Here is a 13,045-nt window from a genome sequence, read left to right on the forward strand (position 1 = left end):
TGTCTGTCACATTACCACCACAGCAGTGAAAAGGTGGCTCAAGTCGTAGTATGTGATGAAAATTTTTTTGTACAAGGTAAAATGATCCTTGGGGAGGATTAGTGGCAGAAAGGAGATGGGTTCCATATACAGACTTAGTAGGGGATTGAAAACAAACACGGGGTGAGGGCTTACTGTTCCTAGAGGCCAAGGACCCCTGGTCCTCCCATCCAAGTGAAAGTCACATCCACACTTGACATGTTTTGTATTTTTTAATAAAGTTTGTAATCCAATGGACACACAAAGCAAAACTGCGCTGAGAAAAACAGTTTCATAAATTAATAAGTGTTAGGAAGTTGGGAGAGAGGTCAAGGTCACAGGAAGAAGGGAAGCCAGTCTTTTTGTACAGTCTTTTTGTGTGTGTGACACTTCCAAATTGTGGGGGCAGGGCCCGTGCTATAACGAAGCGCACTTATACAAATGAGTGACAATACAAAGTCTGAGTATGAAAATAAGATTTTCTCTGAAAACACATTTTTGGCACAGATTAAAAAAAATGTATGTCAGGGAATTTGATTTTTAAGTCAGTATTATATATATTTATATATATTATATATTTATATATACACACATCCCAAGTTCTGCATATTCCACTAGGAGAGAAAAATCCTTCCGTTTGCTCTTTTTGATTGTAAACTGTACATCCTGGGTGAATCAAAGATGGTGGTGGCAGAATTAAGAGAGGTGACATCCAAATGAGCAAGGGGAAGGGAGGAGTGGGGACCAAACAACTCAATGAAATGTTCCTTGACCCCAAGGTTTCAGCAGATGTTTGAAGTCCTGCGTGAGTCTGCGATGTGTGTTCACGTACACCAAGACATCCAGAGTGTCACAGCCTGTCTTCACTGTGCAAAAGTCCAAGTCACTAATTTAGTGCAAAGGCAGTTCTGTTTTGTTTCTTAAAAACAAAAACAACAAAAAAAATCCCACTGCCCTGTTCCTTTTCTCCAAAAAGAGGAGAGAGAAACCCAGCCTCAAGGTGTCTGCAAGTCCATCGGTTGGTGGTCTGTCCTTGGGCTAAACGTCATGTAAACATACAAGTAGCAGCACCACTGCCCAGAGGGGTCTGTCCGACTGAGCCGGGCGGGCGGGCAGGAGGGTGAGGCTGGCCGTCTGGCAGTGGAGTCTGTCCCCTTCGGCAGCTTCTTCCTCCACGTGGCTGGGTTGTCCTGTGTTATTTTTTGCTGCAGAGCCTCAGGAAAATACACTGAGTGGTGACCATTCAGTGGCTCACACAGAGGCAATGACAATCATGAGGTGGGGGGAAATGTTGGAGATGCTGGCCAGGAGGTCAGGGGCCAGCCGGGACAGGTGACTCTCAGAGAACTCGCAGGGCGGGAAGATCTGCAGCACGTAGGCGGGCTGGAGTGGGGACGAGAGAGAGAGAACTGGGATCCCCGGCTTCATGTCACCCACCAACCACCTCTCCTCCCTCAAACTCCCAACTGGGGGGCCCTGAAGGCCCAACACACGGAGCCAGGCTGAGTCAAGTTCCCAACCAGCTAAGGTCTCTCGAGACTTTCAGAAGAAAACTAGGTGTAAAGTAAGTAGCCTCCAACTAATAAAAATAAGTGGGGAAAAAAAAAATAATTAAAAAGAAAAGAAAACTAGGTATCAGAAAACAAACAAACTGACCACCTCCCTGGGGGCCTCTTTTCAATAGTTAAGCTAAAGAAAGACCTTTGTTGTCTCAGCTGCCTGCTGACCATCTCCCGGATGGGCAAATGGCAGTCCTGCCCATACATGCCCATCCCCGGCTGGTCTCCTCTATCCAGAATGCCCCTTTGTCCAGCTCCTCGGGGAAACTGTCCTGGACTCCTCTAGTTGGCACTGGCAGGTTAGTCAAACTGCCCAGCCAACACTACCCACAACCCCCACCCCCACAGGCGTACGTGTGCCAAGGCAGGATGCTGGGCTGACCTGATTGGAGCCGGGGTTGGGAACATTGATGATCCCTGCCGCCTGCTTGGCCTGCAGATATGTGATGAAGGCAGCCTTGAGTGACTCTGTTTGGCTTACGACGTCCTCTTGGTCGCGGCCACAGGGCAGAGCCAGCAGCAGACAGTAATCTGTTTCCACCTGGGAAAGAGGGAGCTGTCAGTGATCAGAGACCACCTCGCAAAAGAAGGTCGGAAACCAAAAAGAACTATCCAACCCAGGGGATTTGGCTTCTAAATCCACAAAAAATCATACTACTGAAATGACCTTGAGGTCCATCCATATACTTGTTGAATGAAAAGGAGCCTCATCTCTAGGTCTAGAGAAACTTTACACCCCTAGTGGAGACAGAACACGCCATTCATCATCCACTCCAAGAATCCCATTACTGCACCCCAAAACAAGCCAGGGAGACAGTGGGGCCCACCCATGGCCTCCCTTCCTGTGGGTGGGACAGTGGCCAACCTGGGCCCTGAGCCTTACCGTCATCCTTCGGGCAACCCCTTCCAGCTGTGAGGCCTCCAGCCGCATCCTCTGGGCAATCCTCAAGGGGGGCCCTCCTTCGGAGAGGGGCAGGGACCGATGGGCCAGGACATTGTTGCCAGAGACAAAGTGGAGCTGCACAGCAGCCGTGTCGTTCTTCAGGGCCAGGAGGCCCTGCCACACGATGGGGTACTTCTGCTCGCAGGGAAACAAAGAACAGTGAGCTCACGGCTGGAGAACAAGGCCATGCTGGTCACGGCCCTGAGCAGCAGGTGCTGATCTAAGTGGGGGTCTCAGGTAAAGCTTGGAAGGTGGTAGGGGAGGCCCTGTCCAGGCTTACCTTCAGAAGCTGCACCATATCCACAGGCCTCTGGGAAGTCAAGTGTGGAGAGGAATCTTGTTTGGGGGTGGGTGGGGCTTCAGTATGGGGTAGAGCCAGTCCTGGAGGGGTGCTGGGGCCTGAGGAGGTGGGGACAAACAGCGGCTGCTTTGGGGCAGCCTGAGCAGGAAGAGTCGTCGGGAGGTCAGGCTTCAAGGAGACACACACAGGGGAGGGATAGGAGGTCTGGCTCGTCTCTGCTTGCGCCCTCTGGACCTGGGTGTGAGGCTCAGCCGGCCTGTTGGCAGAGACGTTAGGGAGGCGCGGCTGCTCGACTCCTGTCTGGGTGCCCTTGGCTTCCTGGGACACCGGAGGCATCTTGCTGCTTGGAGGCTGGCTGAGCTGGGAGGGCTGTGCAGGCTGGGCCGGCTGTGCGCACTGCACAGGCTGGAGGGGCTGTGTGGGCTGAGCAGGCTGAGTGGGCTGTAAGGGCTCGCCTTCAGGGGGGCCCTGGAGTTGGGTGGGAAGAGAAAGGAACAGAGTCAGTCTGTTTTGCACAAAGAGCATCCTGCCCCCAACCAAGCAGCCAAGAGCTCCCGGGTGGGTCACCTGCAGGGAAGCTCCTGGCAGCCAGGCCCCCTGAAGAAGCTTTGACCAGATGGCCCTGCTCTCGGGCATTCAGGATTGACAGCTTTGGTAAAAGTCACCCGAAGAACCTTGTCACCCTCTCGGGTCAGAGCCGCCACACCACCCACTCTCACTGTGAGCTCCCTCACGTCCCCAGGCTCTGCTGTAATCTGAGCCCTTCACTCTGAAGTTGAGGAAGCGTCTCATGAAATCCACAAAAAGGACGCCATATTTCGGGGACCTCACTCGTACCCGCCACCCCCCCCACCCCCCCACCCCCAACTCTGGACCAGAAGACAGACTGGGTGTGCTCACCTGGGCGGGAGCCTTGGTCCGGGAAGGCAGGCCGATGGAGGCCGTGGCAGGGAACTGCGTGTGTGTGAGCTGGGCCGGGCTGTGGTAGGTGCGGACATCTCCGTACCGGTACTCCTGGAACAGCTCCCCGCTCGAGTGCACGATCTGCACCCCGTGGGTCACCACCACCGGTGGGGTCAGAGGCAGCCCCTGGAGCTGGTTGCTGGGGGTGACTGTGAGGATGCGGGCCTCCCCGTGAGGGGCAGGGGCAGGGGCAGGGGCAGCTTTGGCATCTGCCGTCTTAGTGGCTTCTTTCCCTGTCTGCTGAGGGGCCTTGCTGGCTGGTGGCACCTTCCCGACCCCGTCTGCCGCCCGGGGCTGCTCGCTGACGGCCGTCACGTGAGGATGCACCATGATCCTCACATCCCGGGGCACGGTGTATGGGTGCAGCCGGTACTCAGACTGCATGACCAGCACCTCCGACTGCACGGGGGCTGTGGCTCGAGCCACGGGCAGGTGGTAGTGCACTTCCTCCTCTGGAGGGTGCTGGGAGGCCAGGGCGGGGACCCCAGCTGCGGCTGGCTGGGGGGTGCCGGCGCGCTGCGGGGCCCGGACCTCTATCTGCTGCGGCTGCAGGGGGGCCCGTGGAGAATGGAGTGTCTCGGGGCGGATGCTGTAGGTGATGCTGGGCAGCGTGGGCGTGTTCATCCTCACCTCGCCCTGAGACAGGTGGCTGAGGGACACAGTCTGGGTGATGCTGTGTGGCGGCATGATGACAGACTGCTCTGGGTGGATGCTGGAGATGAACTGGGGCACAGGAATGCCTGCTGCCAGCATGACCGTGGCGTTCGTGGACAGCGCAGTGGATGTGGTGCTGCTGGGGTGGCACGCCCGTGGGAACGGGCTTGGAGCGGGCCCACTGGGTCGAGGGGAATGCGCATCTGGCTTGGTGGCTGCCAGATGGGACACTGTTCGATCTGTCGGGGTGCTGGGCCCCGACGGGACATGGTTCACTTCTCCTGGCAGTTTGCTGGGCAGAGCCGGAGGGTGGTGGGGAGTAAGAGTGGAGCTCAGGTTTGCCGGCTGAAGGACCTTGGTTTCTATTTTGAGGGTGACGGGATCAGCAAGCTTTTTGTTAGTGGTGACTATGCTTGGGGTGAGGACTAGCTGGTTGTGAACCAGCACCGGGGGTGTGTTTATGCCCTGGGTGAGGACCTTCACTGTGCCACCCTGGGTGACGGGTGTGGACACAGATAGGTGAATCGGCTCGGGCTTCTCCAAGGACGGACGGTCGGCCTTCACCGATGAAATCACAGGAGATGCGTTGTATGTCTGTGCAGTCAGTACCAGAGTAGAATGGGTGGCCACGTTTGCATAGCCTGAAGGAGCTTGAGGGCCTTTGGCCGGAGGCTGAGACGGTGTGACAGAATCGGGTTTGACCTGAGACTTGGACACCGACTGTTGAAATTCAATGTCCATCGCACTTGCTGGGGGGATCTGGCTAATCTTGGCGCTGATCCGCTGGGGCCCTTCAGTCTTCTGCCCCGAATAGCTCAGGAGCACAACCCCTTCAGAAGTGTTCACGCGCAGCCCAGCACCGGAGCCCGTGTCTGCTGGGCGATCATCAATCACAGACATAGACCCCGGGTGGAACCGACTGTTGTCACTGCTGCTGGATCTCTGTTTGCACTTTGCTGACGGTGTGATCACTGCACCTGCCACCGTCACAGCACCCGTTGTTGTGGCTGTCACACCCCCAGAGGCAGCGGTCACCGCACCCGCCGTGACCGTCACCGCACCCGTGGCGGCGTTCACTGTGCCCGGAGTGGCATTCACTGTGCCCGTGGCGGCGTTCACTGGAGTGGTGAGAACATTCACGGGCCCTGTCAGGACATTGACTGGTCCCTTCAGGACGTTAACGGGGCCAGCAGGAGTGTTCACCAAGCCTTTCAGCGTGGCCACTGAGCCCTTCACTGGGCCTTTCAGGGCATTCACAGGGCCGGCCAATGCATTCACTGGGACCAAGGAGACGTTCACCAGGCCAGTCAGGGCGCTCACCAGGCCCGTCAGGGTCTGAGGAGCAGGTTTCGCCAGAGTTATCTTCTGCGAATTCTCCAAATCAATGCTGACAGGCATCCGGCTAATGACAGAAGTAATTTTAGGAGCAATGACTGGAGTCACCTTTTCTTTGTCAGCAGCTACTGGAACCTCTGAGGCCTGTGTGTCAGAGGTGTTAGTTATCAGAGTTGCTGTTTTTTCCTCTAAAACAGGTTTTTTCGATTCAGCTGGAGGGGGCAGTGCCTCATGCAGGCAAGGGGCAGCGCTGACAGGCTCTGCAATGGCCGCTGTGACACTCGTGGAAGTGACACCCGTAGCAGATACGTATTTGGGGTCCATGAGGATCTTCCTCAGTGTACTGGAGCTGGTGTCAATGTCAGAGGCCTTGGTGTCTGGGGGAGGAGCCGGAGACGGGGTGGACTGCGCCTGTGGCTCCTCCTGCCTCGTGATCCACTCTGTCACCTTCGCAGGGGGACTCTGGTGTGGGATCCCCCCGGCAGCGACAGGGAGTGGGAGCTTTGCTATTGTTACGGAGGGAATTGGTGGGGTGGGCATGCTTGAGTCACTGGGCGGGGTCACTGGGTCACTTTCAATGATGGAGTGCACCTTGAATCTGGCTTGAGGCTCATCATGCACAGGGGCAGGCTGCGAGGGAGGGGCGGGGTCTGGGAGCGCAGGTGCTCTGGTCGGAGTCTCTTCCTCCACGCTGCTTTCTTGGGGCAGATCCTCTCGGGATGGAGTCTTGCTTGGGTCAGAAGCACATGACTCAGGAGCAGTGGGCTGGGGCTTGTCATCCTGCTTTTCTTCCTGTGGAGCTTCTGGGGGTTGTACCGTCGTCCCATCACTTGAAGCGGGGCTCTTGCTTGGAACCTGGTCGGGTTCAGGGACATGGGTCTCTGTAGTGCCCCCTGTTTTCTTGTTTGTATTCCGTTTGCGGCGTGATCGAGTAGTCTTCTGGCGCCCTTTATCTTTCCGAACCAGAGTGACTTCTGCTTCTTTTGACCCCTTGGCTCCTGGCACTGGGTGGGAGGTTTCGTTGCTGTCTCCTCTGGCTTCCTTGTTGTCTGCTGGGCCTGCTGAGGGGTCAGGTGCACTGCCTGGCGGCCTAGAAGATTCAGCAGCAGCCTCTGTTTCCAAGATGCCAGACACAGCCTCATTGGTCTCAGGCTCCATGCCTTCTTCAGGAGGTGGCGGATCTGTCTGAGATTCTGCAGGGTAAGGTGGCGGTGCAGGGAAGCTTTCTGGCTCCCCAGAAATGTCATTGATGATGGACCCGATGGCCGCGGCCAGCTCTGTTTCGCTGGCTTGGTGTGCGGGCTTGTCCCTGTCCTCTGTAGAGAGGCCCTCTGTGGCATCAGGAGCTGCCGCCTTAAAAGCCGTGGGTGTGGAGGTTTCCGTGAGCTTCTCGATGTTCTCCACGGCCTGCTCCAGCTCCATCTGCCGGGCTAACTGATTTGCTTCTGGGGACTGCTTGGAGGCAGACACATCCTCCTTCTCCGGTTCCTTGTCTGGTCCAGCGGGCTCACTGTTCAACTGCGAGGATACACTCCCCTCCCTCTGGGGACTCTTGCTCTTCTCGGGGGAAACTGCCACGACCCCAGCCTCCTTCTCCACTGGCAGCTCTGAAGGGCCCGCAGCCACGCTGGGACTCAAGGTGGCTTCCGCGTTTTTCACGTTTGCAGATTTGTCCACCGCCGACCTAGAGTTTCGAGATCGTCCTCTCTTTGACTTGGAGTTTTTCTCAGGGGCTGCTTTTTTCTCCACTACTTCAACTGGGGGGGTTTCGGGCGGATTTCTGTCCGTGCTAATATCTTTCTTGTCACGTTTCTGTTCACTCGCTGCTGCTTCTTTATCAGCCTTGGATTTTGTATTATTTTCTCTCACGTTCACTTGGGGACTCCCCTCATTGGTGGCCTCAGGACGTTCGGGCTCAACTTTGGGTTCATTTCTCCCCCTCTTCCCTTGTTGACCACCAGCAGCTACTTTCTGGGATCGTGGGGATCTCCAGCCCTCAGCTGGTTTGACCGTCTCGACTTCTTTGGCCTCAGTCTCGTCATCTTCATCGGCCCGACGGCGAGTCTTTGGAGGCCTCCCCCTCCGAGGGGTTGTGGGAACCGCTGCGGCCTCCTGCAGCTCCCGCTCCAGTCTCTTCCTGGTCACTCGTGGCTGCTCGACGGGCTCCTTGACTGGAGAGCGGCTGTCGTGGTCACCCATGGTTGCGTAAACACTCCTCACATTCCGGCGCCTGGTTCGGCCAAGTGGCAAGCTTGGCTCGGGGTGTTCGGGGTCCGCGGCTGAGTTTTTAGAAGAAGTCCTTGTAATCTTCTCTGCCTCCATCTTCAGTTCTAAAAGCTTCTGTGCTTCTCCCCGGGGAGAATTGGACCGCTTGAGCTTTTCCCGGTCTATCCTCTCACTCTTCCTGGTGACGGGCTTTTCCACGACACTTGCTGCAGCTGCCTGAATGGGGGTCTTGGAACGTTTACTTTTGTTTGGCTTTTTATCTTTTGCAGCAACTGGAGGATCAACCTCTACAACTTCAGTAGCTGGAGGCGGAGCCTCAGGAACATCTTCCATTTTTTGACTTGTGTTAGGTTCAACGTTAGCAGCCAAGTCTGGCTTTTCCACTTGAGGCTCATCGGTTTCTTCAGGCTTCTGAGTTGGTTTTGAAAGTGTCTGGGTGCTGTTAGGCTCAGGATCTACACTGATCTCTACCTGGGAAAATGAGGCCCCAGGAGTTGGAGGCTTGGCATCCAGATAAGGCAGCTGATCGACTGATGAGCCTCCTTCAACAGTGGAAGGAGGCTCGGCAGTGTCTTTCCTGGTGTCCACTCCCGGGGGCAAGTCTCCTTGCTCAGGCTGTTCCACAGTGACGGGAGCCAGATCTGTATTGGCAGGTTTTGCTTCTTCTGGGACAGAGGCTGGCTCAGTGGTCTTCTCTTCTGCCACCGAAGGCCCCTCTCCAGTCTTTTCACCAGCTGTCTTCTCCAGGGATGCTGCTGCTGACTCTGGAGCTACAGTGGTGACACTAGGAGGTCCAACTGAAGATGGAGTTTTCAGTTCTGGGTCTTTATTCTCAGAAGCAGATTCTGGGGTCTTGGGATGATCCTCTGTATCGTCCTGTTTCTCGACCTCTTTGGGTTTCTGGTCTTTTTCTTTTTCTTTCTGTTGCATTCGTGTGAGTTCCATGAATCTGCTATGGAAAAGAACTACTGGCTCTTGAATCAAGTCAGTTGTGTTATTCAGTCCATCAGAGGTCTGCCTCCCATACAACCTGCCGGAAACAAAGTCAGACTCTTCATCTTTCCTCTCTAGATGCTGCAGTCGCTTGGAATCTTGTTCAAAGATTGAGCTGTGTAAAAAACGAGAAGCAAATAATTCTTGCCTTTCCTGTTCTTCTTCTTTATGGTCATCTTTCTTATCGTCCATTTTTCCCTCTGAATCAGTCCGGATTTTCTTCTTTTTCATGTACCAGGATGGAATAGGTCTTGGAGCAGAGTCTACCTTTTCTTTATCTTTGTTGTTTCGAAAATTAGCAAATCGGGAGTCCCAGTCAAGAAAAGACCAATTTTCTTCTCTAGAGGAAGAAAGGGATTTGGCTCTTTCAAGCAAAGCCTTAGTGTCCGGTGTGATTGTCTTATCCAATGCAAAAGAATAAAATTTGTTCCTTTCTAAAGAACTGGAGAGTCTTTCATCTCTCTCACGTAGTTTGTCTTCTCTGTCCCTCAATAAAAAAGACAACCGAGAACTTTCAAATAATGCAGAGGCTCTAGGTGAGTGAGATTTGTGTTCACCATCATCATCAGAATCAGAAGGCACCTCACCAGGTTCCAAGTCACGGACAGACCTCTTTCGAAGGCTGTCTCTCTTAATTATGCTGTTTGGGAAACTCACATCAAATCTGCTGGCATCATGTTTCATTTGAGAATCCCACCGATTTAGTTCATCTTCAGGATTCAAGACAGATAGTTTGATTTTAGCCATGTCTGCCATCTGTTCTCTCCTGCTCGAATCATAAGGATTAAATTTTAAGGACTCTTCTCTGACTGTTATATGAGAATAGGGGAGGCCTTTGTCATCTACTTTAGGAGACCCTCTTATGGACATTACCCTAGGAGAACCAATAGGGTCATCATCTTCGTGGAAGGAACCAAGCCGGACACTGGGAGAACCACCAGTCCTTTCAGAATCTTCACTGATCTGGCGTGAACTTCTGTAGTTCCTTTCTCTCTTGGTGCAGATGTCAAAATCAACATGGTCCATCCTTTTCTTTTTGCTGGGAGGCGAGTCATCGGTGACATCCTGAGGGGGTTTGCCTACCTCGTGAACAAGACTACGTCTTTCGTATTCATCCACATCTTTTTTAGGACTGCCAAACTTCTCAGACTTGGCTATTTCCATCTCCATCTGCTGTTTTCTACGACTCTGCTCCATTTGTTTTCGGTAACTCTGCGTGTGATCAATATCAATGCCAATTTTTTCTTCAGTATTTACTGAATGTGGTTTCTCTTGGCCCGATTTACATTCAAGTGGTTCATCACGAAGACTGCAATAGTTTTTCCTATTATCTTCTCTCTCTGGTCCTTGATCATCTAATAGCTCCAGCTGTTTCAGTTGTGGTTTTGAGGGAGTGGGTTTTTTCGACTGGATTTCTTGATTTTCCACAGATTCACCTACTGGTTCTCTCAGCCTTCCTTGCAGATCTGAGTTGGGCCTTGAGCCAGTCCCAACAGAAATACTGGCAAGCTCCTGACAGTCTTTGGGGCTGGGAACAGCATTAAGTCTGTCTAGTTTAAGTTTTTTAGATTCTCTTTTAAGAATTTCTTTCCTCACAGGCTTTTTTTCAGACTCTCCTTCCTTCAGCAGAATGACATCTCTAGATGACATGTCAGGCTGTTTCTTTAAAAGCACCCGAGCATCTTCCATCTCTGGACTACCTTTCTTGAGGTCTGATTTCTGCCTTTCTACTTTCAAATTGGAATCTGCAAAACGCCTTTTCCTCGCCTCCAGCTTCTCCAGATCCCCAGCACTAACCCCGTCAGCACTCTGCTCTGGTTTTAAGTGCTTCCTGGGTTTGGGCCGGCCTTCCTTATCTACCACTTCTACGTGGCTTGAAAGCCCCCTTTCCTTTGGCACTTTCATTCTAACAGATTCCAGTTTAGACAACTCAGATTTTGCAGGCTCTGTCTGAGAGGCCTGAAGTTTCTGATCTAAGGCAGAAGACTTGACAGTGTCATTATCAAGCTTGGTTTTCAACTTTTCCAAAGGGGTGTGATCAATAACCTTCCCCTCTTTTTCTTTCACTCGAGTCAAAACCACACAAGGCATGAGTTCCAAGCGGTTTTTGGCTACTCCTTCTTTGTCAGCTTTCTCTCTGCCCAGTTTATTAGAACTCCTCAACTTTTCAGGGCTTTGTTCTCTCTCATTTTCTTGGTCTGTTTCCGAAGACTGAGAACTTGGGGAATGAACTTTTCCTTTTCGTTTCTGCTTGTCAGTTTTGTCCTTCTCCACCTTTTCCTTCCTTATTAAACGTCTCTCTCTTTCCACTCTCTCAGGATCGAAAGTTCGTTCTTTATCTGTCTTCTCATTTTTTGTATAGCGTTCCAAACGAGGTTTGTCAAGTTTATCATATCTTGGAGGGGAAAGTGAGCTGCAGCTTCCACTCCGGTCTGAGGAGCGGCTGTAAACTCTCCTCTCGGAATCACTCGGCAGTCTCTCAGACTGTGAGGGAGATGCTCCAGGACTCTGAGGGCGGCGCAAGTGCACTGGACTCTGACTGCGTTCAATTGGTCTCCTCTCGTGGTCTCTGTCCCGGTCAGACTCAAATCTTTCACGTTCTCTTTCTCGTTCCCTTTGTCTGTAACTGTATTCCCGAATATCTTGTTCATAAGGATCATTTCTATAATCCCTATATTCCCGGGGATCATCATAATATCGTGATTCATAGTAGTCTCCTTGGTAAGTTTCCCATTCTGAATAAAATTCTCTCCCTCGAGCTGGATAGTCCCGTCTGGAATCCTCAGGATATGTGCCTGGAGTACGGACATTCTCATAATATGTACGATCTTGGCTATAGTCATAAGATCCCCTTCGTTCTTCTCTGCCAAAGACAAAAAAGAATGTATTGGTTTTCTGTTTTCTCGTCACTGACACATTAATCATACACGTGCAATTACAGAGGCCCGCTTCTAAAAATCTTTGCCATTATTTAATCATTAGAACTGGGCTTCCCTCGTGGCTCAATGGTAAAGAACCCACCTGCCAATGCAAGAGACATGGGTTTGATCCCTCATCCAAAACAAGGAAGGAGAAGGAAATGGCAACCCACTCCAGTATGCTTGCCTTGGAAATTCCACAGACAGAGGAGCCTAACAGGCTATAACCCACGGGGTCACAAAGAGTCAGACACAACTCAGCAACTAAACAACGAACAAATCATTAGACTTTCACCATCCAATACCACAGCTACAAACCACAGGTGGCTACTAAGAGCTTAAAATCTGGCTAGTATAAATTGAGGTGTGTATAAAATACAGACTAGATCTGGTAGATTTAGTCTCTTTTTTTTTAAAGAAGATATATACACTTCAGTAATTTATTCAGATTGAATACATGTTGAAACAGTATTTCAGATAGACTGGGTTAAATAAATTAATTACTTTGCTGCCAAGAGATAGTCTTACCAAAACTTGGGAAACAAATGTATTGTTTGAAAAGACAGATGAAAAAAAGGGAACCCTCTTACACTGTTGGTGGGAATGCAAACTAGTACAGCCGCTATGGAGAACAGTGTGGAGATTTCTTAAAAAACTGGAATTAGAACTGCCATATGACCCAGCAATCCCACTTCTGGGCATACACACTGAGGAAACCAGATCTGAAAGAGACACGTGCACCCCAATGTTCATCGCAGCACTGTTTATAATAGCCAGGACATGGAAGCAACCTAGATGCCCATCAGCAGAGGAATGGATAAGGAAGCTGTGGTACATATACACCATGGAATATTACTCAGCCATTAAAAAGAATTCATTTGAATCAGTCAGTATACTAACGCATATATATGGAATTTAGAAAGATGGTAACGATAACCCTATATGCAAAACAGAAAAAGAGACACAGATGTACAGAACAGAATTTTGGACTCTGTGGGAGAAGGCAAGGGTGGGATGTTTCAAGAGAACAGCATCAAAACATGTATTTTATCTAGGGTGAAACAGATCACCAGCCCAGGCTGGATGCATGAGACAAGTGCTCGGGCCTGGTGCACTGGGAAGACCCAGAGGAATC

General features: G+C 51.8%; 1 protein-coding gene across 2 annotated transcripts in view; it reads right to left on the bottom strand.

The window, feature by feature from the left end:
• Positions 1-236: 236 nt before the first annotated feature.
• The window catches only part of SPEN (spen family transcriptional repressor), an 88,661-nt gene continuing 75,852 nt past the window's right edge, over positions 237-13,045 (bottom strand). For both annotated transcript variants that reach the window (XM_043924127.1, XM_043924128.1), the window contains 5 exons: positions 3,722-11,855; positions 2,801-3,289; positions 2,461-2,655; positions 1,960-2,118; positions 237-1,401 (listed from right to left, as the gene is read on the bottom strand). In XM_043924127.1, the coding sequence (XP_043780062.1) occupies positions 1,270-1,401; positions 1,960-2,118; positions 2,461-2,655; positions 2,801-3,289; positions 3,722-11,855 (9,109 nt within the window). In that variant the 3' untranslated portion in view covers positions 237-1,269. The remainder of the gene's footprint in view (positions 1,402-1,959; positions 2,119-2,460; positions 2,656-2,800; positions 3,290-3,721; positions 11,856-13,045) is intronic.

The sequence above is a fragment of the Cervus elaphus genome, chromosome 14 (assembly GCF_910594005.1).
Source record: "Cervus elaphus chromosome 14, mCerEla1.1, whole genome shotgun sequence".
Lineage (NCBI taxonomy): Eukaryota > Metazoa > Chordata > Mammalia > Artiodactyla > Cervidae > Cervus > Cervus elaphus.